Source organism: Mirounga leonina, unplaced genomic scaffold (assembly GCF_011800145.1).
Source record: "Mirounga leonina isolate KUSES-001 unplaced genomic scaffold, KU_Mleo_1.0 Mir_180, whole genome shotgun sequence".
Lineage (NCBI taxonomy): Eukaryota > Metazoa > Chordata > Mammalia > Carnivora > Phocidae > Mirounga > Mirounga leonina.
Genome location: NW_023270469.1, coordinates 28,007,438 through 28,034,612, shown reverse-complemented (window position 1 = coordinate 28,034,612; position 27,175 = coordinate 28,007,438). Strand labels below are relative to the sequence as shown.

At 45.8% G+C, this 27,175-nt stretch overlaps 1 protein-coding gene across 1 annotated transcript; it reads right to left on the bottom strand.

Moving 5' to 3' along the window:
* Window positions 1-923: 923 nt before the first annotated feature.
* Window positions 924-27,175, bottom strand: CES5A (carboxylesterase 5A). Its single transcript, XM_035025186.1, has 13 exons — window positions 27,103-27,175; window positions 25,759-25,963; window positions 23,582-23,720; window positions 21,825-21,958; window positions 21,241-21,394; window positions 19,660-19,764; window positions 17,810-17,914; window positions 16,346-16,486; window positions 13,322-13,390; window positions 11,711-11,858; window positions 4,441-4,590; window positions 1,985-2,057; window positions 924-1,889 (listed from the first exon to the last, which is right to left on the bottom strand). Exons 1-13 carry the CDS (start codon window positions 27,173-27,175, stop codon window positions 1,664-1,666), a joined length of 1,722 nt encoding a protein of 573 aa, XP_034881077.1. The 3' UTR covers window positions 924-1,663.

Here is a 27,175-nt window from a genome sequence, read left to right as displayed (position 1 = left end):
ATATTGCCAGATTTCTTCTTCCCTCTCCTCCTCCTCCTCTTCTCCTTTTCCTTCTTTTTCTCTGAAGGGGCTGGAAACATGGCTTTTAAAGTGAAACTCCCCTGATTTCTTATTAACTGGAAACTAATTCCAAAACTTGACATCTGACAAACTTTTTTGACATCGGCTAAACAAAACATTTCTGGGGGCCAAACTGAGGCTAGGAGCTGGAGATCTCTGACCCAGAGAAACTCTACATTATTGACATTTCAGAAACCCTCCTACTCCATGCACCTCACATGTAATCCTGAGGCAATCACAAAGAAAAACTAATTACCCTGGTAAATTAAATGGATAGAATAGGGATTATGTAGTTACAATATGAATTAAATTAAATATCAAATTATATTCAATATTAAATATATTAACATATTAAATATAAATTATAAATTAACATATAATTATGTAAACATTAAATTAAATATTAAATTATAATGTGATATAAAAAGTAAAAGTGCGGGGCGCCTGGGCGGCTCAGTCAGTTAAGCGTCTGTCTTTGGCTGAGGTCATGATCTCAGGGTCCTGGGATCGAGCCCAGCACTGGGCTCCTTGCTTAGCGGGGAGTCTGTTTGTCCCTCTCCCCCTGCCTCTCACCCCTGCTTCTGCTCTCTCTCTCTCTGCTCTTTCTCTCTCAATTCAACAAACAAAAATATATATAAAATCTTAAAAAAAAGTAAAAGTGCATCCTTTGAATGATGGTACTGCAACATTCTCCCTACCTATCATCTGGTTAACTTTAATTCATCCTTTCTCCAGAGAGAACCTCCCAAGACTTGCCTCTAAATTAGATCCCCCTGTTATACTTTTATACAACACCTTACTCTGAGTGATCTTATCCAATTTATGTCATCAGCTATTCACTAGTGTGAATGTTTGCTTACTGTGTGTTTGCTTAGCCCTGGTGGAGGGCATGTCTTGCTCACCACTGTAGCCCCAGTGTGGATATGTCTGGCACACATCAGGCACCCAGTGTAGGTTTATGGAAGCATAGATTAGTCTCCGCCCCATCAGGCAAACATTTTTTCTCCTCGGTGTCCACCTGACCTGACTTTGCCACCAGGTGTCTGACTCCTTGGCTCCTGACCTTGATGGACCTCTGGTTTCCATTGCTGAGAAGGAGGCTCTCTGGCCGCCCCACCCCCTCCTCCCCCACTGGAGGAAAGACCCAGTTCTAGCCATCGAGGTTCAAGACATCCATGCTTGGCTTGTGGCTGACACCTGCCTGGATTGCAGTTAGAGCACTCAGATTTCAGGTAATACACACCTCTGATAGGAAATCCACTTCACCTTGGATGCTGGGGGTTGGGGGAGAGTTTTGAGCACAGGATTAAATTCTGCTCCCCATACATATTTCACGTTCTGATTTTGTTTTCTCTTAGTAACAAGATCATTATGATGCCAACCAATAGGCTGGCCCTCCTGCAGATTTATTGAAGAGATCTGGTAGCATTCCAAGACAAGCAGCATTGTTTGATATAGAAAAGAAGTCCCCTAGGGATCCTCCCCACGTCCATAAAACATCAGTAAAAGCAGCTGATTTCACAAAGTAGCTAAACACAAAAATGGAGCTAATGATCATGGGGGAAATTGCAGAAGAAGGAAAACCAAAATCACACACAATTTCTCAAGGAGCAGAGAAGAATAAAGGCAGGAACAGAGAAAAGGAGAGTAAGGAAGGAGGACCAGGGAGGGCTGTGGAAGTAGACATAATCAGGGGGAGGGTATCTGACCAAAACTCCACCTCCTGCTCCTTCAGTTTCTGTCCCACGCTCATGTTCAAATCCAGCTTCAGGTACTGCTCGCTCTGACTGTAGGCTGGCCACAGAGGCAGGCCTTCCCCGTTAGGGTCCCTGGAAGTGAGGGCAGAGACGGGGGTGAGATTTCCATCCTCCAACCCCTGAATGTGGGGGAGGCTGGGGGGGGGGGGGGGGCGCGGCTCACTTACCCTGTCCGAGCAAAGTTGGCCCAGTATCTCATCATCTTCCTGCTCAGCAATTTCTCCTCCTCGGTGGCTCCTTCTGAAGGAAGACAATCACAAAATCCAGCTCTCACGGATTCACCAGGAGGCCAAGGTGACTCGGGTGTGCTGAATCACGTTCACATCTCCCTTTCCGCCGATCCCCTCACCAGCCCACCAATCAATGCATCCATTCTGCATCTGCACAGACTGAGGCCCAGAGCAGCCAGGACTCGCCCAAGGAGTCGTGGCTTCCGAATGCTGGAGGAGGCTGAACATGCAGCTTCCCCATCTAGCCAGTGCTTTTCCAGTCATTCCTATGAGGCTGCGAGCTCCCTGGGGACAGAGACCACCTCTCTCTGTGTCTCTTTCCACCACTCCCCACCTCATGCAATTAATTAATTATTGCATTTCTTTATTTGAGAAAGTAATCCTTGCTCAAAGTACAAAATCCAAAATGCAGCAGGGGTATCTAATGACAATAAGTTTCCCTCCCATCTCTTTTCTCCAGACACCCAGTCCCCAGGCTCAGAGGCAACCATAGCTACCAGCTTTTTGAGTGCCCTCCAAAGGCAGCCTAGTCATGTACTAGGGGTTAAGAGGACACCTTTTTACACACTCAGTATAATATGAACACATATTCTCCGTCTTTTTCTTTTTACTAAAATCGTATCCAGGAGATAGTTCCATACTGTCGCCTATAAACCCACCATTTATTGCCATTTATTGTTCTCTAAATGTATAATGCATAAATATGTATATATGCAATTACAAGTGAATATATAATTCATGTATGCAGTACTCTCTTGGTGGATCTTTACATCGGTTTCGATCTTTACACGTTTTCATCATTGCTGGTAAAAGCAATGCTTCAGCGTGTGTCTATACTTTTGCTTGTGTGCAAGTATAATTGCACAAAAAAATTCTAGATGTTGCATTGCTTGGGCAAAGACCATCTGCATTTTAAATTTGGTAGAGTTTTGCATTAATATATGAGGTTGTCTGTCTCCCTACACCTGCTCAAATACATTATGTAAAATGTATTGCTCCTCCCAAACTTGATAGATGAAGAAGTCTTCCTCAGTCAAGGTTAGTGTGCAATCTTCTTGTTATGGGTGAGGTCAAGTGGATTTTCATACTTAAAAGTCACTCATGTTTCCTTTTCCATAAACTGTCTATGTGTATCTGCTAGCCAGCTTTCCACTGGGTTGTTCTTTCCCCACTGGTTTTAGGAGCTCTTTAGATATTAAGGAATTTATTTATTTATTTATTTATTTATTAAGATTTTATTTATTTGCGAGAGAGAGAATGAGAGACAGAGAACATGAGAGGGAGGAGGGTCAGAGGGAGAAGCAGACTCCCCGCCGAGCAGGGAGCCCGACGTGGGACTCGATCCTGGGACTCCAGGATCATGACCTGAGCCGAAGGCAGTCGCTTAACCAACTGAGCCACCCAGGCGCCCCTAGATATGAAGGAATTTACACTTTGACACACATGTGGTTCATTTTTTCCCGTGTGGACAGTCCTGTGCCCGTCCCACAGTATGAGCTTGGTGATGGCTGCTGAGTAATAGTACAGTGACATTTATTAAGCACTCACTGTGTGCCTTGTGAGAATTTTCACTGAATCCTTATGACAACCTAGTAGTTAAGAGGTAGTTGTGTTATTATCTGCATTATAAGGATGGGAATGAATAAATGACGTAACAAATAAACCTCAGCGCACAAACGTATTTATGCGGAGGCCCGGTCCTCATCGTCGAGAGGCCAGCATGAACTGGTCAAGAGCCTGTACTGTACAATTTCTTTAACAAAATATTTTAGTGATATCTGTAGTGTGTAGTTGCTGTAATTTTTTTCTGTGGATAACCTCACCTGATTGGCTTATTTTAGGCCCTGCGCAGGTCATAACTTCAGGAATGGATGAGCTAACCTCACTAGCAGCAGCTCACAAGCATCTACATTAGGCCACCTGGGTCCAGAGGACTTCGGGAATTATGAAAAACATGGTTTTTGGTTTTTGGTTTGTTTGTTTGTTTGTTTTTGCCTTTTAAAGCACTGGGTGGTAGCCTCATCGACAGGTCTGGAAAGGGCAGGGAGGGTAAGACCAGTGGTCAGAGAGAAGGAAGAAAGTGGTTTTAATTAAGAAAAGAAATTAGGTCGCTTGAGTGCCCCCAACTGCCCAGCCCTTTCGGCTTTAGCACAAAGAGAAACACTCATCAAGCCAATGCTGGCAACTCCTTTTCATCTTGGTTTCTAAAAATAAGAGTGGGGGCGTTTTCCAGGGAATGGTTGTGTGTGTAAACCACAGACTAAGTTCTAACCCACCAGTACTCCAGGGCTCTGGCATCATGTTGGGTGGGGGGAGGGGCTTCTCCCCAGCTCATCCCAAGCTCGAGTCCCCACAAGAGCAGAAGCACCCCGCCCCCAAAGCCTGTTCCTTACCGAACATGACAATGTCGCCCTTCAGGAAGGCACCTCCAAATACAAAGCGGATTTCATCAGAGTGATCGGCTTTGACGAAAGTCGGCCTTGTGTCCTTCAAGCACTGGGGCCGGTGTTGAAACTCGTAGAAGTAGACAGGTGCCCCAGCATCTGCACAGAGATAGGAGAGGGCCTGTGGCCAGGGCAAAGTGTGGGGGAACAGGGGCTGGCCCCGCATCCCCACCCAGCAGGTCCTCCACACCCGTGGGTGGGACGGCTCAGAGACAATAGGTGACTTGAACTCTGCTAACTTCCCTCTTCCTTATTGGAGGCTAGTACTTGCCACAGCAGCCCCTGCACCCCTGGTGACAAGAGCTCACTACCCCTCAGGGCAGGCTGAGATAAGCCTTTCCTACTGAGCAAAGATCTACCTCCCTGTGACTTGCTCCCACTGATTCTGGTTCAACTGTCCGGAGACAAACCGAACAGTTATTCCCTGCTTCCAACATTCCTTCTCCTCTGCTAAAGGTCTTTGCTTTGTAATTCCTCCCCGCCCCCACCTTTCCCTGCACCATCAATGTTTCTCTACGGGACCACTGCCATTAGCAGCCAACATGCTTACACGCCTCCCGTTAACACACACACACACACACACGCGCGCGCACACACACAGAGACACACACAAACACACATACATACTCTTGGTCTCAGCGTCCCCTCTGGCTACTGGCTTATCTCTCTAAATCCCTTCTAGCAAGACCCTACAATACTCATTATCTCTGCTCCCTCATTCTCTCTCTCTCTCTCTCTTAATTAAAGTGTCATTTATGGACAATAAAAAGTGCAGATTTTAATGACATGATTTGATGAGTTTTTGCAAGTGTATACACATTCCTGTAACCACCATGCCAAGGTATACAGAGCATTTCTATCACCCTGGAAAATTCCCTTGTGTGTCTTTGTGGCCGCTCTACCAGGAGACAATCAACCCGTTTATTGATTGTCACCACGGATTAATTTTGCCTGTCCTTGACCTCTGCATAAATGGAGTAGCACAATATATATACTTTTGTGTGTCTGGCTTCTTTTCCTGGGTGTAATGTTTTTGAGATTCATCCATGTTATTTCATGTATCAGTCATTGATTCCTTTTTATCACCAAGTAGTATGCTATTGCATGAATATACCACAATATATTTACCCACCCATCTGATGATAGACTTTTGGGTTCCTTCTAGTTTGGTGCTATTATGATTAAAGCTGCTATTAATGTCCATATGTAAGGAAGGACATAAGCTTTCACTTCTCTTCAGTGAATGCCTAAGAGTAGAATGGTTGAGTAATAGGGTAGGTGTGCACTTAATTTTATAAGAAACTGACAGTTTTCCAGAATGGTTGTACCATTTTACATTCCCTCCAGAAGTCCACGATACTTCTGAATATTCCACATCCTTCGCAGTACTTGTGGGTATGGTGTGTGTTTTCAGTATTAGCCATTCTAGTAGGTATACATGGTTTCCTCATTTGGAGTTTATTTTGCATTTCCCTGATGACTAATAATGTTGAGTAACTTTTCATGCGCCAAAAGAGGCTTTCCTATATCTTGTTTTGTGAAGTGTCCTTTCAAGCCTTTTATCCGTTTGTAATTGGAACGTTTGTCTTTTCATTATTGAATTGTAAGAGTTCTCATATGCTGGATGTGAAGTTTTTGTCAGATAATTATGTTGTGAATATTTTCTTCCAGTCTGTGGCTTGCCTTCTCCTTTCTGTAGCAACATTGGGTTTTTTGTTTTTTGTTTTAGGTAAAATACACATAACATAAAATTCACCACTTGAACCATTTCTAAGTATGTAAATCAGTAGGTTTTAGTACATTCAGAATGTTGTACAACCATCACCACTATTGAGGCCCAGAACATTTTCAGCTCCCCAAACAGAAATCCCGGACCCATTATGCAGTCACTCCCCATTTGCCCTTCCCTCCTGTCCTTTGGAAACTGCTTTCTGTCTCTGTGGATTTGCCTATTCTGGACTTTTCATATAAATGGAATCACACATGTGGCCTTTTGTGTCTGGCTTCTTTCACTTAGCATAATGTTCTCATGGTTCAACCACGTTGTAGCAGGTGTCAGGATTTCATTGCTTCCTATGGCCAAATGATAACCCATCTTATGTGTACACCACGTTTTGTTTATCCATTCATCAACTGATAGATCTTTGGGTTGTTACCACTTTCTGGCCTCTCTAAAGAAGGCTGCTATGAACATTCATGTACAATTTTTGCTTGACCAGCTGCTAGTCAATTATCTTGGGTCTATCCCTAGGAGTGGAATTGTTGGGTTATACCGTGATTTTATGTTTAATTTTGTGAGGAACAGTCAAACCACTTTCTGCATTGCATTTATCATTTACCAGTCCCACCAGCAGGACATGAGAGTTCCAGTTTCTCCACATTCTCAATAACACTGTTATTTTCTGGGTTTTGTTTGTTGGTTTTTAAATTATAGCCACTTTAGTGGGTATGAAGTGGTATGTCACTGTGGTTTTGATTTGCGTTTCCCTGATGGTTAATAATGTTGATCACCTTTTCATGTGCTTATTAGTCATTTGTATATCTATTTTGGAGAGATGTCCATTCAATCCTTTGCCCATTTTTGAATTGACTTGTTTGGTTTTTTGCTGAGCTTTAAGGGTCCTTTGTATATTCCAAATAATAGACCCCTATCATATAAATGATTTACAAATATTTTCTCCCACTCTGCAGGTTGTCTTTTTTACTTTCTTTATATTGCCCTTCGATGCACATTAATTTTTCATTTTAATGAAGTCCAATTTATCTGGATTTTTTTCTTTTTTGATTATGCTTTTGTTGTTATATCTAAGAATCCACTGTCATTTTCAACCTATTTGTGTCTTTAGTTCTAATGTGAGTCTCTTCGAACCATGAGAGACAATGGACCCTGAAAAACAAACTGAGGGTTCTAGAGGGGAGGGGGGGTGGGAGGATGGGTTAGCCTGCTGATGGGTATTAAAGAGGGCACGTTCTGCATGGAGCACTGGGTGTTATGCACAAACAATGAATCATGGAACACTACATCAAAAACTAATGATGTAATGTATGGTGATTTAACAATTAAAAAAATTTTTAAAAACCACTAAAAGAAAATAAAGTGAGTCTCTTGTAGACAGCATACAGTTGGACTGTTTTTATAATCCACTCATTCTGCAATGTCTGCCTTTTGAGAGAATCCACTTACGTTTAGTATAATTACTGACTATGAAGGGCTTACTTCTGCTATTTTACTAATGGTTTCCCATATGTCTTATAACTTTTCTATTCTTCAAGTCTTCCATTACCATAATATTTTCCAGTGTACCATTTTGATCCCCTCTTGTTTCTTTTACTATACATATTTTTAGTTATTTTCTAAGTGGTTGCCCTGGGGTTACAATTAACATCCTAATTTATCATAATCTATTTCAAATTAATACCAACTTTGTTTCAATAGTATACAAAAGCTTTCCCCCTTTACAGCTCTGTGCCTTTATATTGTTATTGGCACAGATTGGATCTTGATGCATTGTATGTGAAAACATAGATTTATAATTATTATTTTGTACAGTTGTCTTTAAATCATATAGGAAAACAAGGAGACATTAGACATTTGACAATACTGACTTCTATAAGTAAACATAAGTAATGTAAGTACCATTAGTAGTGTTCTTTTTTCTTCTTGTGGATTTGAGATTCTGTCTAGTGTCCTTTTGTTTCAGTGTTAAGGACTCCCTTTAGCATTTTTCAGGCAGGTTTACTAGTGACAAAATCTCTCAATTTTTGTTTATCTGGTAATGTCTTGATTACCCCTTCATTTTTGAAGATAGTTTTGACAGATATGGAACTCTTGGTTGGCAGGCTTTTTTTTCTTTCTGCACTTTGAATAAGTTATTCTATTGCCTCTGGCCTCTGTGGTTTCTGTTGAGAAATCAGCTGTTAATCTTATTGAAACTACTTTGTACATGATTAGTCTATTCACCTTAACTGCTTTCAGGAATTTCTCTGTTTTTGGTGTTTGATTGATTATATCTCTATGTGGATTTCTGAGTTTTTCCTACTTGGGATTCAAATTCCATCAAATTTGAGACATTTTGATCATAATTTCTTTAAATATTATTTTTACCTCTTTTCTCTTTCCTCTCCTTCTGGAAGTCCTATCTTGCATATGTTGGGATGTTTCATGGTGTTCCACAGGTCTCTTGGGCTCTGTTCATTTTTCCTCATTCCTTTATCTTTCTGATCCTCACACTGGGTAATCTCAATGGATTTATGTTCAAGTTCTCTGTTTCTTTCTTCTCCATGATCAAATCTGCATTGAGTCTCTCTAATGAATTTTCCATTCCAGTTGCTGTATTTCACAATGCCAGATGTCTATTTGGACCTTGTTACTTGTTATAATTTTATAAATTCTCTCTTTATTGCTTCTCTATGTGGCGAAACATCATTTTCATGGTTTCCTTTAATTTTTTATATGTGGTTTCCTTTATAGCTATTTGAGTATATTTAATAGTTGGCTTAAAGTGGTTAGTAAATCCAATGTCTGGGGTTCTTCAGGGACAGTTTCTACTAATTTCCTTTTTTCCTGCCTGTGGGCCATACTTTCCCATCTCTTTGCATGCCTTGTTGGACACTGGAGATTTTGAATATTATAACGTGGCAACTCTGAACATCAGATTCTACCCCTTTGCCATGGTTTACTGTTACTGCTTGTTGTGGTTGCTGTTGTTAGCTTGTTTAGAAATGTTTCTGTACTAATTTTGACTGTTCTTCGTCATGTGTGACCACCAAAGTCTTTTTTCTCCTGTTATCTTCGTGGCCAACTAATCATTTTATGAGTCAGCTGAGATTTTCATAAATGCCTAAAACAAACAAACAAAATCTCCCAGTCTTTGAAGATGGGCATTGTGTGTGTTAAAGCACACCCTCAACACTCAGCTAGACAGTTTACAACTCTTACTTAGCTTCCACTTTCTGTAAGAGAATAGCCTTCAGGTCAACCAGATACAACAGCTTAGGGCCATCCCAGGCCTTTTCTGAGCATTCTCCCCACTCTGGACATGCACAAGGCCTTCTAATCTCCCAGGAACATGAGGGAGCTTCTCAAACCTTTATTCCCAGAGCATTCCATTGCCCAGCTTTTCTTCCTAAGTGTTGTCTATTGTTTATTCTAACTGTTATCCCTTGCCTCTGGTGGCAGCAACAAATACATTTACTTTTTTTTTTTTTTTTTTTTTAGAGAGAGCATGCACTCATGTGTGCATGTGAGCAGGGGTGGGGAGGGACAGAGGGAGAGGGAGAGAGAGAATCTTAAGCAGGCTCCATGCCCAGTGCAGAACTGGACACAGGGCTCAGTCTCACCACCCTGAGATTATAACCTGAGCTGAAATCAAGAGTTGGACGCTTAACCAACTGAACCACCCAGGTGCCCCCAGCAAATGCATTTACCCTTAAATGTTGATGAAAAATGCCCTCCAGGCAGGTTCCTAATCCCTGAGACAGTTCTGGGTTAGGTGAAATAAAAGCAATCCCCTTAAGCTTAGTTGTTTAGGGAGCCAGCAGATAGATTAAAGGAAAAAACCACAATTCTTTGAGTATAAGGTCCTTTTTTCTCCCTCCAGTACTAGGAGCCTATACTCTAAATGTGGGCTGCTGTCTTAAAGGCCACTGCCTAGCTGGTAGCAGGAAATGGTGCAGAGTAAATCGAAATGCCACACTCTCTCACTGAGACTCAAGGATCTTTATCTTGATTAAATGTTCACTTGCTTGCTATAAACCCTTGATTTGTTTCCAGGTTCTGATAAAATTGATTCTGACAGTACTTATCAGTTTATTCATTGCTTTTGTGGTGGGACGGATTTTTGGAATTCCCTCCTCCACTATTTTTGCTAACATTATTAACAGTGTTTTTTGATGAGCAAATATATATATATTAATTTTGCTTAAGTACAATTTTAGCTTTTACATTTGGATCTACAACTCATCTCACATTGATTTTTGTGTATAGTGTGAGTTAGGGTGTTGAGGTTCACTTTTTCTACATAAATATCCAGTTATTCCAGCTCTGTTTGTTGAACAGAATTTCCTTTCTCCACTGAATTATCTCAGCGTCTCTGTCAAAAATTGGCTAACTATTTTCTGGACTCTCCACTCTGTTCTATTTGTCTATCCTTCAGCCAATACCAGACATTCTTAATTCCTGCATCTCAAAAATAAGACTTGAAATCAGATGACTTGTAAGCCCCCTAACTTTGTTATTCTTTTTCAAGATTGTTTTGGCTATACTTGCATTTCCATGTAAATTTTTAAAATCAATTCATTCATTTTTTCCAAAACCACTGCTGAGATTTTGAGATTGGGATGTATTCTCTGAAGATCAGTATACTCATTTTCTCTTGAATCCATTTTAACCAGACTTTTATCTACATCATCCCATCACAATAGTTCCTGTCAAAGTCACCGGTGATCTCTGTGTTCCCAAATTCAAGAGTCAATTCTTGGTCTTCATTCCCTCATCACCTCTGTAGACCTTATGATACAGAATCCCACAGCGCCCTGCAACTGCTATCCCCTGCCCTGTTTTATCTTACTTATATTACCATCTAACACATACATATTCTATCTTTACTTGTTTGTTATCAATCTCCCCCACTAGAATGTGAGTTTCATGGTGGCAGGGTCTTTGTTTTGTTCACTGCTGTATCTCTAGGGCCCAGAATACTGTCAGGCACATAGTAGGCTCTTGGTAAAAAAAAAATTGTGGAAAGATGAGGAAAGGGGAATAGAAGAAAGAGAGAGTGAGTGAGAAGGAGAGAGAGAAGGAATTAGGGCAGGGAGAGGGGAGACAAGGTTTGTGTTCCCCCAAATAATACTCTCTTTCTGGTTGCTCCACTACTCCTTAGAGCTAAAGTGCTTGGGAAGACACTTCCAAAGAGAAAGGAGTCTGGGAAACTAGTCCCCCCCAAATTATGGGGAGGTGGGAATTTTTTGCATGGTCCTGAAGGAGAAGAAACAGAAACAACAGAACTGATCAACATCCCTGAACTCTGAAAGGCACAGGAATTGCGAAGGTCAGTGTGCAGGGTTATATCCCACACATTCTTGAGAACTCCCTCTCACTGAGGGAACAGAAGGGTGGAGCAGGTGGCCAGTCATCAGGCCACAAGACTCTCTGCAGCCACTGGCCTTGCTGGGCTGTGACCCTGCTGTGGGGTGGGGGTGGGGGTACTCAGAGACTCACCTCTGTGATATCGAGCTGTGACCAACCCAGGGACCACAAAGAACACATCTCCAAGCAAGTCCAGAAAACTATCTCGTATCTCAACCGGGGAGTGCTTGTTGGAGAAGTATTGATCAGCCACAAGGTATAAATACTGGTTGGGGATGTGCTGTAAAAAAATCATGGTCACAGGAGACCCAGGTCAACAACAGCCAACACATTGAGCATTTGCTTGGGCGGGCATGATTCTGGGGTCTTTACGTGCATTGTCTCATCTAATCCACACAGTGACCCTATGGGGCAAATATCAAAATTAGCCCCATTTCACAGATGAGGGAACTGAGGCCCAGAGAGGGTAAGTGGTTGTCCAAACCGGTGCAACAATGATTCTTCTGCAAGTCTATCTGCAGCCAGACTGTGCGCTCCTAATCACAGTGCGCACGCCTCTCTGAGATGTCAGAAACAGCCATCCCTGTCAACCAAATGTAGGACTCTTCTGAGTGTAGACCTTTGTACTGCTACTGGGACCCTGCTTCTGGAAGCAGTGCTGCCTCCAGTCCTTTGCTGTTTGATTTGAACAAGTCTCTTGTTGGAGTTCCCTTATCTATAAAAAATGAGTTGTTCAGAGGATTACATGAGAAACGTGCTATCTGGCACAGAGCCCGTCTTCAGTTCTGTCAGTCTCCCCTGAGACCCGTTGCCAAATCCCTGAACAGGGCATTCTGTGCTTTTCTGACCTGGGACGGGGCTGCCTCCCAGGCTTCCATCCCTCAACTTGCCCACAAATGCTGGCCAGTGCAAAGTAAACTTCATGAAGATTCAGGATCTGCCACACTGGTGATGTTCTTGGGGATCTGGGAGCCTGGGAAATGCTGGGACAAGTTATGGCACCTGGACCATCAGTCCTCCCACTTGCCACATGAAGACAGGCACAGCCCTGCAGAAGTTTCTTTGGAATTTGGAGACAGTACAGAGCACACCAGGGAGTACTGCTCAGACTCATTCAGCGGGTCCTCTGAAGGCTGCGTGTTTTTAATCAGGCCCAGAGCAACTCCAGGCTCTGGTGCAAGTGCCCCTGATTGGACCATATGACCAGCAGAGCCCCTGGCCCCTGTTCCTCCACGAGCCAGACAAACCTAACTCATTCTTCAAGGCCCTTCTCCCTGAGGGAGCCACGTGGCTCTGGTACCTCCCGGGCACCAGAGGGCCTCGGACATTCCTCTGATCTGGTTTGTTAGACACTGTGCCAAAGTGCCTCCTCCTTCCACCCACCCCACGGTCTGCGGATTCAGTACCGAGGCTGCATATGATGTCACATGCTCTGGGGGGTGGTCCCTTCAGCCCCTACATTACCATGTCCGCAGAGAAGCACGTGAATAGTGGGATGAATGACGTGAATGGGAACAATAAGGACCAGTGGCCACATATCGGCTGGGGCAAGTGTGGCTGCCCTGTGGGCTGGTTTTCAGAGCTCCTTGGATTTTGAGACTGAATAAGGGATGGTGGAACCACACTTAGCAAAGATTCACTGAATGAGCAAATGAGGAACGTCTATAGCCCCCATCCCTTCTCCTGAGAGTGGCGCAAGGAGGTTTCAGCTGACTGAAAAATCAGTTGCCCAAGCTCACTTACCAGGACTGTGTGTAGCAAGTGCAGGGCGAGAGACTTGTTGGAGCCCCCGAGGATCTCAGGAAACTCTTTCTGTGGAGAGAAGCACCTCAGGTCACCAGAAGGGAAAGCGGTCTCTCTGAGGGTCAGAGTGCCTGCTTTTTAAGAAGAGAGGCTGGAGAGCAGGAACCTGTTCAGCCCCCAGGGCGACATGCAGGAGCAGCCTCAGTGGGTTGGTGGAGCAATCAAGTTTCTTCTTCCCACGTTTGCTAAAATGCCGCCGGTCCCTGCCATACCTGTGGTCTTGTGGCGCCCGAGTGGCTGCTCTGTGGAAAGGCCATGTTAGGAGCTGACACCGCCCCCACATTCCCATGTTAAAGCCCTAGCCCCCGCTACCTCAGAATGTGACCATGTGGAGAGAGGGTTTTTCAAGAAGTGATTAAATGAGAAAGAGGACGTTAGCTGGGCCCTCATCCAATCTGGCCGGTGGCCTTATATGAGGAGGAAATTCTGACACACAAGAGAGGCACCGGGGATGCGTGCACACAGAGGAAAGACCATGTGGGGACACAGGAAGAAGGCAAGCCAAGGAGGGAGGCCCCAGAAGAAACTGGACCTGCTGACACCTTGATCTTGGACTTCCAGCCTCCAGAACTGTGAGAAAATAAATTTCTGTTGTTTAAACCATCTGGTCTGTGGTATTTTATTACGGCGGCCTTGGCAAACTGATAATAGCCTACACCTTGGCTTTGGCATCAAGTCCAAACAGAGACCAGAAAATCTCAAAGCCAGTGACTTACGGTTCTCTTTCTCAAGACCTTTGCAATCAGGGCCTCTGAGAAGCCAGCAGTTTGCCGACAGCCAGTGAGGTGGCCAGGCTGGGGGTTAAGAACCTAGGCTCTGTACGAGCCTATGGGTAATTATTTGCTAACTGACGCCTCCCTGGCCAGTACCACAGCTTAAAAATATGAGAGGGTAAAAGTACTCTTCAGCTGTCAAATGAATTTCTCTTTGACATTTTCTGCTGAAAATCTTAGGATAATAAATCACCAGGGTAAATATTTAAACAACTTCGTCTCCTGGCATCTGAGGGAATCTCCAGGGTCATTCAATTTATCCACAAGTATATTTCAACTACTGAGAACCTCTCTATATGTTCAGGAGCTGAGATTTGTTTTTGGAGGATTACCCACGGTCTCCAATGGCCAGCAGTGGATGTAATTGCAAGGTCACACGAAATAAGAGCACCGCCCCAGGCTCCTGACCTATGCAGACCTGGGCACCAAATATCATGGCACCACTTGAATAATTCCAATATCTAACATTTACTGAGCACTTGCTATATGCCAGGCTATTTGATGGGTACTTGTGAAGCAGGTAGTAAGACCAGTCCTATTTCACACATTAAGGGAATAAAGGTTCAGAGAGGTTGGGCAGTTCACTTAAGGTCACACAGCAGGTTAACAGAGAACCCAACATTTAATGGCAGAGCCTAAGCGCATGAAAAAAATTATACACCACTGTCTCCTCCCCAGCTGGGAGACTTTGGAAAGGAATTTTAGCTTTTCTGAGGCTAAGTTTCTCTAACTCCCAATGCCTGTTTGCAAGCTGTCGCACCGATGGCATACACTTGGCACGCGGAAGGCAGTCGGGACCGGTTGCAGTGGTTACGGTGGTGGTGGCTGTCATCAGGAGCACCTGCCTTCTTCTTTCTGGCACAGACCTGAAAGTACTGAAGGGCCTTCCTTACGCCATAATCTGTGACTCAGTTGCCTCATTTACAACATGAAGAGAAAGATCCCCACCCTCACTTACCCCAAAACATTGCTCTGTAGGTCAAATTCATCATGGCAGAACGTGCCTTTGACAGCCCAAGGGACTCAGGGTTCTGGCTTTAAACGGCACCAACTAGCGTCTAACCGTGGCAGACCTCTGTCTTTCATGACCGCATCTCTCTCAGCTTGAAAGGAGGAGGTTGGTCTCTCTAACTGAGCCATGGTGATATTATGAATTTGAGCATTCCTCCTTTCTGAGGACAGATGAAAAGTTTATTTCGAATCAGGAGGGGCTTCTTAAATGGCAGGGTCAAGGAATCATGGCTCCTTCTCAGCATTCAGCCCGAGCACAAACGATCCCTCCTCAGAGAAGCCTTTCCTCTCTACCCCTTCTCCTCCCTAAAGATCTTCTACCAGTTTACGTACTTCATAGCACTTGCCCCTTCCTGAAACCATCTATTCAACCTTGCATTTCATCTGCTCTCCTCACTCAGATGGGAGCTTGCTGAAAGCTGGAGCCATGTGACTTGTTTAGTGTTGAATGCTTGGGGTTTTTGGGGTTTTTTAAAGATTTTACTTATTTATTTGACACAGAGAGAGACAGCGAGAGAGGGAACACAAGCAGGGGGAGTGGGAGAGGGAGACGCTGGCCTCCCATGGAGCAGGGAGCCCGATGCAGGGCTCGATCCCATGACCCTGGGATCATGACCTGAGCCGAAGGCAGACGCTTGACGACTGAGCCACCCAGGTGCCCCTGAACGCTTGGGTTTTGCCAAGAGTGTAGAGCAGGTAGCAAACGTTCCATTCATACTTGTTGAATGACTAAAGCGATTCAATAATTTTGCAACTTGGACGAGGCTCGAGAGCTCTCTTGGAAGTCAAAATGCCAGAACCGAGGCTGGACGTGAAAATGTAAAGGCCTGAAATTTTCCAAACCTGCATGAATTTCACCTTTGAAGTATAGTAACTGTGCTAATTTGAAACAATCCTTTGTAATGTTTTGATCAAAGCTCAAATGGATCCCATCCTCCCTTACTGTTTATAGAGTTGTTTCTTTCTCTATAAGCCTTATATGAGGAGCAGGGCAGACACTGGCTACGGCTGCCCCCAATCCTCAGTTACCCTCTTTGAGCGAGAGGAAGGGGCGTCTCCGCGTCCTTGGCTGCCGGGCTCCCTCACAGCACTTGGCGTCCTGCATGGGAGTGCTCAGCTTGGAAGCACACAGCTGCCTCGCGGCTGAGGGAGCGACAGGGAGGACAGCTGGGATTCTTACCAGGGGCAGCAGGAAGCCACACTCGTGGTTATTGACTCCGATGACAGAAGGAACGGAATTAAATGTTTTTTCAGTCAATAGGTCTAGAGGCTCATCAGGAAAGAAAAAACCATCAACCACTCGAGTGAAAGACTTGGTTTTCTGGAATAAGGAAGAAGAGAAAAATCAGCATCTGTTTCTTTTCCTAAAATCCGCTGTCCCCCAAACCCTTAGCCCAGCAGAGCCAACCCACTCCAGCAGTGGTCAAACTGCATTAAGAAAGGAAAAATAAGCCACCTTTGGCCCTTCCCAAGGCACGAGTGCTGCCTGCCCAGCCCTGCCACTTACTTGGGCAAAGGGGCTCAGCTTCCTGCCTAGAGTCCTCATCTGCTGAATGAGGATAATAATTAGTATCTACCTAAAAAAGACAGGAGCCTACAACAGTGGTTCTCGAGGTATGGGTCCTGGACCAGCAGCATCAGCATATCACCTGGGAACTTGTTAGAAACAAATTCTTAGGCCCCCGCCCAAGCCTACTAGATATGAAACTCTGGGGGTACAGCCCGGCCAACTCGTTTCACAAGCCCTCCAGGTGATTCTGATGCACGCTCAAGTTTGAGAACCACTGGCCAAATGCAATGGGCAGAGTGGTGAGCTAGGGGCAGGCATGGTGTGGGGGGCTGGAGGTGGTCAGAGTAGTGGGGGTTGGTGTATCTTTGCCTTCGACTTGGCTGGATAGTTCTTGGGTCTCAGGAAGCAACACCTGGCTCTATCCATGGTTTTCTGGGGTCTCTGTTTGGGAATAGGGGTGGAAGGGAGTACATAGAAGACCTTTCACACTACATCAGGTCAAGGACTTTGTAACCAGCTCCCAGATTCCAGCACTGCTCACAGCAGACACTTCATCCACGCCAAATAGCTACTTAACAAATGTTGGAATGTGACAGATAATGACCTCGCTCTTCCAAGGACCATCAGAAGCTCTCAAGATTGGAAGGGACATAACAGCTCATTTGGTCCAATGAATCATCCAGTGACTAAAATCTATCAGCAGTCATCGAGATTCTGCTTGCATACCTATAGAGGTGGGTGTCACACTACCTTATCTAGGAGCTGGTTGTTTTGAAGACAACTGTGTTTTTAGAAAATTCTTGGTTATACCAAGCCAAAATGGCTTCCTAACAGAACTCCTGCTCTTGGCATTGAATTAACTTCTGGCAGCATGTGGAACAGGTGCAGTCCCTCTTCCCGGTGACTTAGAGACAACCTTCATATTTTCCTGGATGTTCTCCAGGCTAAGCAGCACCCCAGCCCATCAAGTTCCTTAAATTACCTACCAGGGTTCTACATATTCTACATATTCTACCTTGTGTTTCTATGGCCATTACTCTGAATCCCAACCTCCGTCTTTCCAAAGTCCCAAATCAAAGTAAGTAAGAGAGTGGTGGAGTCTCTCGGCCCCCAGACCCTCCCGTCCGTCTTCACCTTGTTGATGTCCAACAACTCCTCGGGGGATTTAGCCCTCAGGCACTGCAGCAAGGCCTCGGAGTCTGATGCGTTGCAACCACAGACATGCGCGATCACCTGCAACTATTTCCAGAGGACTGGGTCAGAGCACAGCAATGAAGGCCGCCAAGAAAATGAAAGTTGAAAAGAGTCCTTGATCCAGCCCCAGGCTGGTTCCTCATATATGAAGCCTGCTGCCCCTCCCCACCCCCATGTACATGTAATGGAATGTACCCATTGAGGACAGGCTGGCCCTGGACCTCTTCATGCTCCTGCCTGACCCTCCTGGCCATATTCAGCAACAGCTGGAGCTGGGGGAGGTGGTGTGTCAGTCTGTGGCTACCGAATAGAGTCAAGCTTCCTGGTCACGGAGACACCAGTCCTATGACGTTGACTCCATGGCACTAGGCCCCACTGAGCCCAGAAGCCCAACTCAGGAGCCCCAAGAGTGAGGAGCAGCTTTGCAAGCATGACTTAACTGTATGCTGAGGCATGACTCTGGCTCAGTCTCAGCTTGTCAGCTCTGCTCAGCCTCACCCCCACTGCAGCCTGGAAAACCCTGAACATCTTTTTCTGTCTCCCACCAATTCACTCATCCCCACCTCCTCTGAGATGTCCTTTCATGAACTCCCTCCTTCTCTAATTTCCTGTCATGTCACGGATTCCCACCTGCTCTTCCTAACCTTTTCCTAAACACTATCTCTCCCAGTCATTGAACTTTCCTTGAGCACTTTTCCCTTGAAAGTGGTGGTCCCTAAGTGCTTGGGAGTCATGAAGGCTCTGAAAATCCAATGAAAACTACAAACCCTCTCCCTGGGAAAATGCACAAACATACAGAATCTGCCTACAACTGTAGGAGCTCAAGGACCACCTCCCAGACTTTTCCTGGACTCCAGGTTAAAGATGATGGTCTTCTCAAGTCAGTGTGGCCTGTCTCCATTTATAAGCCTACAAGTTCTAACATAGAGCTGGGGGGACAAGGGACACTCAATATATGTGTGCTGAATGAATAAGTATGTGCACAAACCGAAAGCTGATATATCGTGTTCTCCAAATCAATATTCCCTGTGTATTGAGGGTATGTTTACAATATCATATCTCTAGGTCTCTGCTCTTGGTGTACACCGTTATTTTCTACAAGGTATTTAAGCAAATATACCACTAAAATGCACAGTCCCCAGGAGATGGCTCCACAGCCCTGTGCTAATATTCATTGACTGAATCAGCTCATTTGTTAACTCATTCATTCGGCAAACATCAATAGTCACCTACTAGAACCTAGGCATTATGCTGGGACGTGAAAGAGACAGAGACCTTGGTCTCCAGGTCCTCACTGCTTGGTAGAGCACTAAACAAGATGACAGATGACAAAAGTCTGGGGCATATGCCTCACCGTCCCCTTACAATCTCATGCCAGACAACATGCATCAGTCACAGTGTTCTTTCCCACTGAACTGGAAACAGCTTCAGAATCTTTCTTAACATAGTACTCTAGGTGGAATGGAGTAGGTACAGGAAATGAAGTATATATCACACAGGGGACTGAGTTATATATCCCAGGTGAAGAAGAGTGAATAAGATGTAAGAACTATCACATATACATTCATGTACACACGCACGCACACACATTCATGTGCACCAGCTGGACGGCGCTGGAGAACTACTTCCTGAACCAGGCCTTCCATGAAGCAGTAAGGTTCGCCTTGGCCAGCATCGGATTCTTTGGCCATGGTCGGTAAGGACGGCCAAGCACATGGTCTATCAACACCTAACCACGTTCTCCCCTGACCAAGCAGAGGAAGCTAGAGAGGTATTAACAGTATACCTACATCTTCATTCCTCTCATCATCGGGGGCCCTCAGGAAAGGGATGATGGCTACCCCACTCTCCATGATGGCTTTGTGGAATAAGCCATTCGCCATGGGGGATAGAATCTGGAATGAGAACACAGGAGACCAGGAGAAGTCAGGCAGGGGACTCCCCATCCACTACACACACCACCCATCCTTCTTTAAAGAAACCTTCCCAGGAAGTCTCCTTAAAAGCTCTACACATACAGGAGAAAAAAAAAAAAAGCCCTGGTTTGGGGATTCAAGGACGAGCCATGAAAGTTTAGGCAAGTTATTTAACCTCTCTGAGCCCCAAACTCCCAGGAACTTTGAGGTCAAACATTCTAGTGTGTGAGTGCTAGCTCCTTCACTTCCTGGCTGGAGAACCTCAGGCAAGTTTTTTATATATTTCTGAGCATCAATCTATTCCCTGCAAAACCAGAAGGAAAAATGGAGCCCATATCACAGAACTGTTCTGTAGGGCAGAAGTAACGAATGCAGAAGGCTTTGCACGATGCCTGGTCAAATACTACACACTCCGGAAATGGCGGCTGTCATCATATATGTAAAAGTTGATTTACTCTAATTCACCTTATCGAGTTATCTTGAAGACAGAAAAATATCTTGTATATTGTCAAGTGCTATACAGCAGAAGCTCTCTTAACCCACTTCCATGTAACTGCCTTCTGTGATTAACCTGTTAGCTGAGGCCCAGGAGATGCCGACCCCTCAGAGCCAGAGGGCTGTTTTTTAGTGCCACACACCTTTCTATTCCCACCGGTTTCTGGCCACGAGTAAGGTGCATTTGCTCCCAAACTTGCTTTGTCATTTACACTTGCTATTGTAATGACCTAATCGATGAAATATCGTGGGAACCAATGAAGTATGCGTGTAAAAAGAAAACAAAATTATGTTTGGGGAAAGAAACCTTTGATGAAGGCAAGTAGCTGAAAAATACCGCCGTCAGATTAATTTGGTGTGAACAAGGTAAGAGTATAAGATATGTGGGGAGGCAGCAGAAGCTTCCATGAGCACGCTGTATTCACAGACTACAAGGCAGGCACCTCAAGTTCGTGCTCGCTGTAAAGAAGCTAAAGCAGCTGTTAGAGGACAATGAATCTGGGGGGAGGGGGTTATGCCCAGAGCCCATGGTGGATCTCCGGCCAACAGACTGACCCTGAAAAGATATGGCACCGTATCAAACCATTGGTGGAGAAATGCACACTTTATGTTGGAAGTTGAAATAAAATGTTATGTGCGTCCTTTGTTACTTTATGTTTTAACTGAGTTTTTCTATTAAACGAGTAATTACCTGTCCAGGGCTTTGACCCTATAAATATAAGGGATTTTTCTTCAAACTGTTACTCACTAGGTGATCTTGGGCAGTTCATTTAAACTCTTCCTGATGACAGCTCTTGTCCACGAAAGGAGACTGAGCCGCTAACTCACGATGGGAGGCTTGAGGGAGACAAGGTGTCTGTTCGACATGAAGTACCAATCAGCCACGAGTGATTCACGGTCCTCATTTTTGTGACCTCTCCCACCGAGGTTCGTTCAAGCCCCCCAAAGAGAAGAACTCACAAGGCTGGAAACACTTATGGCTCCCGCTGACTCGCCAAAGAGGGTCACAGAGCGTGGGTCCCCACCGAAGAACTCGATGTTCTCCTGGACCCAGGTTAAGGCGGCCATCTGGTCCAGGAAGGCCCAGTTCCCCCGAGCATGCTGGTCCCCTGTGCTGGGGCAAGAGGCAGGGTGAGAATGCTCAGTGGATGTCAATCTGCTTCCTGAAGCTCAAGGAGTTCGAGGTGGAGGCTCTGTTTGTTCATCTGCTGGTCAAATGCAGAGGGTCTGGGCCCTTAAGGAGGGCAGAGCCATGAGATAGAAGGACCCTGGTCCCTGATGGACCACATGGAAAGATGTCTGCCAGTCATGATCACTCAGCTGGACCTTACTTGAGTGAGAAAGATTTTTTTTGTTGTTTTAATCCACCAAGACTTGGGGGTTAATCTCTTCCTGCTGCAAAAATTACCTAACTACTTTGGGTCACATTTGTTCAATGTCACTGAAGGCTCATTCCTCCTTAGGCGGCTGGGCACTGAATCCCCTATGGCTGCCCACAGCTGTGCCTTGGGGATCCGGGGTGTCAGTCACGTGGGGACACTCACTTGAAGAAACCAAATATTCCTAGCCGGTACTGGGTGGTCACAATCAGCACATCCTCATAGGCAGCCAGGGCGGACCCGTCGAAGATGGAGGCTGAGCCAGTCTCGAAGGCACCCCCAGGGAGCCACACCATGACCTGTGGAAGGGAGAAGACCTTTCTAGGCAACCTGCCAGAAACTCACATCCCCTCCCCATGCATGCTGGGACCTTCTTTCTTTAGGGAAATATAAGCATCTCACTTTCCTTTCTAAGTAGCATCAGAGGTTTTGTCTTTTGAAGAAGGCCCAGGGGTAAGCTTGTGGGCTCTGGCATCTGGGTACTCCTGGGTTTGATTCCCAGCTCTGCCACAGATGAGCTGGGTGACATTGGGCAGATTACTTAACCTCTCTGAGGCTCATTTTTCTCATCTGTAAGATGTGAAGAATGAAAGTATCTCACTGATGGGTTATCATGAGATTTTAAACAAGATCCTGCATCTAAAGTTCTTAGAACAATTTCAAGTGCTCAGAAAGTATTAACTAAATATCTCTGAACTTGTGATCCATAGGAAGAAGGAAATCACTGTAAGCCATGTAGGAGAGCAAAAACCACTTAAGTTGTTTTAACTTCACCCCTTCCCCTACCTACAGAGAGAAGAGAAGCGAGGAGAGATGACAGGGAAGAGAAGTGCGAAAACTTTACTATATTGATTAGAAAAATTGGGACTGGGGAACATTAAACATTCACATGGTACCATCAGGATTGATATACTTATTAATAAATCCTTTCCATTCTCTCTTTTTAAAAAAGATTTGTTCATTTATTTTAGTGAGAGAGAGCGTGCAGGTGGGGAGGGGCAGAGGGAGAGAGAATCTTAAGGAGACTGCACACTGAGCATGGGGCCTGATCTCACGACCCTGAGATCACAACCTGATGAGAAACCAAGAGTCCGAGGCTTCACCAATGACGCCACCCAGGTGCCCCGCCCTTCTCTTTTTTAAAGTCATACTAGGGACTACAACTCTTGGGGTGGGAAAAGAGAATAAAGCCACTGAGGAAAAAGAAAGCCCTGGCTTTGGCATCGGACCTGCCACTTACTGTGTGTACAACGTGGAACAAGTCACTTATGCCATCCCCGTGCCTCATCTTCTTAATCTGTACAATGGGTCCAATAATCCTTACCCACTGGTTACTGTGGGGGTTAAATGAGATAATATACTGTGGCTGGCACATAGTCAGTGCTCAATACATATTGTTAGGATCCAACAGATTGAGTCTCCCATTGCACTGGCGAAGGGGAGACAGGATACAGGAGGGTGTGGTTAAAAATTAATACCTTTCCTGTTCACTTATACAGAGATATTTTACATTCTTAAATGAAATACTTAATATTATTACCTGTCCTTGCAAACAGAAAAATTGGAGGATGAAATGATCCTTTTTAAAAAAGGATTTCCCGAACAAACAAGCAAACAGAAAATCAGGGTCCTTTTAAGCAGTGTCTTTCTAAATGTTTACAGACCATTAAATACTCAACAGAGGGGAAAAACAAAACAAAATAAAAATCAAAGGTCAAGTCAAGTCACTGCCAACAAAGAAGCAATCAGAAAGGAAGATAAAGTGAATCTGTCATTAATTGACTTTTTAAGAGTTATTGATGCGTCAAGTGATTACATTTCCCTTTTACCCAACAGGGGGTAGGATTGATTCTAGCCACTGTGCCTGGGTCCCCGGGCAAGAACCCGCTAGCTGGAACCCCCGGCATGACAGGCAGCCTTACGGGGAGCTTGGAGCCGGTGTCCGCATGGGCGGGCACATAGATGTTAAGGTACAGGCAGTCTTCGGACACTTCCAATTTGGGGTAATGCACCTTGAGAAAGTGTTGATCTGAGAGCAGCCACTCTGAGTTCTGGAGGCACCTTGGAGGAAGGAAGGAGAAATCCTCAGAGTTGCTGTCGGCTAACTCGCCTGGGAGGGGACAGGCCTTGTGACCACAGAGAGGCCTGGTGGTCTCCCGTGTCTGAGCGGAAGAGGCATATGGGAGCTACTGGTACAAAGTCTGATCAGCTCCCCGGCCCCCGCCATGGTGGCACAGACAAAGAAACACACTATAATTCTTTTTGATCTGGTTTTTGGGTAGGAAACCACGTCGTGCAGAGTAATTGTATCATTAACTTCTAGCACTCACCCATGCCTACAGCCACTACCACAATTCAGATACACACACATAAAGATTCAACATGGCTCAACAATTCCCCAACCTAGAGGGCAAGACACTAGGTTACATAGCAAGGGCTTTGCTCTAGCAGCTCCCTTTTCTGCCCCCAGAGGAACAAAAGGACATTTCTAGGCCTTTCCACCAGGAACCAATGGAGGTAGATGTGCAGGGAGATTCCTGTATCCGAGCCTTTGCTCAAGCTGGTCCCTATGCCCAGACTGCTCTCTGCTCATAGCTGTTTGCTCATGTTCTTCCCTGTCTTTCAGATTCGGTACAAGTGCCACCTCCTCCAAGAAGCCTTCTGAGATTTCTCCAGTTATATCACAGCTTTTTAGAAACACCTATATATGTTGTGTTCTTCCCTTGAAGTTCTCCTAGACTTGCACATGAGTGTTACCATCTTCCTCCACTCAAATGTGAGCAGCTAAAAACTGTTTTAGTCACCTCGGTACCTCACAGTCCCTAGGACTGAGCATGTGACACAGTAGGATTGAGTGAGGCCAATATATGTGATTCCTAATATTCTCAGGGCTCAATTAGTGTTAATTTTTTTTAATAGAAGAGTGTACAGCTTAGGCGGTAGGAAACCATCACTGCAAATTTACCCCCATATGCCTCTTCCACTCAGACAAGTGTTTATGCATTTTTGCCCCTTTGTATATTGTTTATGAGAAATCAAGGCCTCACTGGTTTCAGCAAAGCCATCCCTGACCTCCCTCCAAGGTTAGACTAGGTGGTTCCTTCTCAGCATCCTTCTCTGATCCCCTAAAAGGTTGCCCTTGTCACTCTATATTTTAATCGGTGTTATTATTTATGCCCCTACCACCCCCACCAGCCTACAAGTTCCTTCAGGGCAGCTGTGACCAGCCCACTGTGTGCCCCCAGGGCCTTACAGAGAGGCAATTACTGAGTTGGTTCTCAATGGATATTAGTTGAATGAATACATGAAGGAAGGAACAGATGAGTTTCAGCTTAGTGTCCTCAGTCCCTGGGCCACTTGGGTTCTTCTGTGGCTTAGACAGCTTCCTGGCATCAGGGTACTCCTTCTGCCTGGGACCCCAAGGCCAAGAACCAAGAACCAGTGTGGCCCAACCTGAGGACTTCCCAGAATCTGAGCATCAGAAGATTCTGGGGGATTTTCAAGTCTCACCTCCCAACCTATGCTTAAGTCCTCATCACGATTCACCAACCTCAGCTTGAACATTTGCAATGACGGGGGGCTCCTGACCCAGGACACACGCATTTATTCTACAGGTGTTTGTGGATTTCCCTGCATTAGGCACAGAGCACTAGAGCTGAAATCCCTCTTGGGTGGTTCTTCACCCCAAAGCCAGTCTGGACCCTGGAGACTAAGCCTAGGTGGGGGGTGACATGGAAACACCTGGACCAAGACTCAGTAAGTCCGTCACAGTGGTTTCCAAAGCCAATTGGTCCTCAAATCACTAGACACCTTCCAGTGAAACCAGTTTCCTGGGCCCAGCTCTGGAGATTCTGACTCAGGAAGTCCCAAGAAGGGAGCCCAAGGAATCTGCGTGCTCTGAACACCACCACCAGTGATCCTGCTGATTAGCCAGCTGGGGGGCCATGGGATTACTGGAGCCCTTGTCCACTTCCGCACCCCTCCTCCTCCTCCTTGGTGCCCCCACCTTTCCCAGGGAGCTGCATGACCTTTATTCCCCTTCAGTACTCTGCCCCCATGCCCAGGTCACATTCCACCACAGGACTGAGCCTGCTCTTACAATTTAGGGTAGGACGTGGCATCTCGGAGCTCATTCCAGGGCAAGGCAGGCTTTGGTTTCTTAAATCGCAGGGGTCCTAGAGGGGGCGCAGCGTAGGGGATCCCGAGGAACATGTTCACAGGCATGGTGCTTCCCAGCACAATGGCTTGCTTCCCCCGGACCCATCCCAGCCTGGTGCTCCTCATCGGTGCATCCACGGCTGGCCCTGAGGGAACACACAGGGAGGAATCAGGAGTGGCTGGATAGAGAATCGGAATGAGCCCAACTAGGAGCTCCCCTCACTGGGGGCACTCCTTCTCAGCCCAGAGGCTGGGCAACAGGAAGTAGCTAGACTCCCTGTCAATGAACCCCTGTCCAGGGCTTCTTTCAAGATTGCCTTAGAAAGCACCTGCATCAGAGCACCGACTTAGTTTCTCCTAGGAGCACAACACCGAGCCCCAAAATTTGCCCGGGTCACCCTGGGGAACAAGGAAGCTCTCCCTTCCACCGAGCAGATTTCCCTTATTCTGGAACTGATGGATGCCAGGCTCTGCAGACCCTAGCATCCCACAAAGTCATCTGGCCCAGAGTCGTCTTCATACCCATCAGCACACTTGCTGGCCTGTCTGCGCATCCCCTATATGACTACTAGCTTTTTGGTTTTTCTTAAAATTAAATTTAAATAAACTTTAAAAATCTTACCCAGAGGACTCCCAAGCAGTAACAGCTATGGACTTGGGCTTTGGCTGAGTTAGGCCTATGTTTCTGAATACACATGAAAATGAATATACATCAACGAAAGTAAAAAGTTCGCATGATGTTGTCACCTGACATCAGCTCATCCGCCTCCGGGGATATGAGGATGACATTTTGGGGACCCGAGAGTGCAAGCTTCTCGGTCTCCACATAGAATATGGAGTGCTGAGAAGTTCACTGCCAGCTACTTACTGAGCAGGACTCAGGTGTCCTGGAGCTACCCGCTCTAATGTCATTCTAATACAGAACGTCCTGTCCAGGCGGGCCGCAGTGCAAAGCTCGGGCTCCATCCTAGCCCCTCCCCGGTGCCTCCGACAGAGGGCTCTCCAGGCTCCGACAAGGTGTGAGCAACCCACGGACAGGACCGGGGTCTTCTGCGCTCTACCCACTCCCACAAAGGAGACTCTGGCGGGGGCGGGGGGGGGGCTGGTGGTGGGGTTCAGTAACACCAGGACATTGGCCAGGTGCCCCGAGGTTACTACATAGCCTTTTATGAGCCTTCGGACCTCCGAGAGATGGGTTTGTTTGCACTAGTGGAAAATCCTCTATGGTGAGGAAATCTCCCTACCCCAACTTCTGAGGGCTCTCCTCTCCCACAGGGTGTCTCACCCTCGGTGGCAGCTGCAAGGACCCAAACAGCCCAGATCAGGGTCTGGCCCCGGTGCCCCCACTCCCCGCTCAT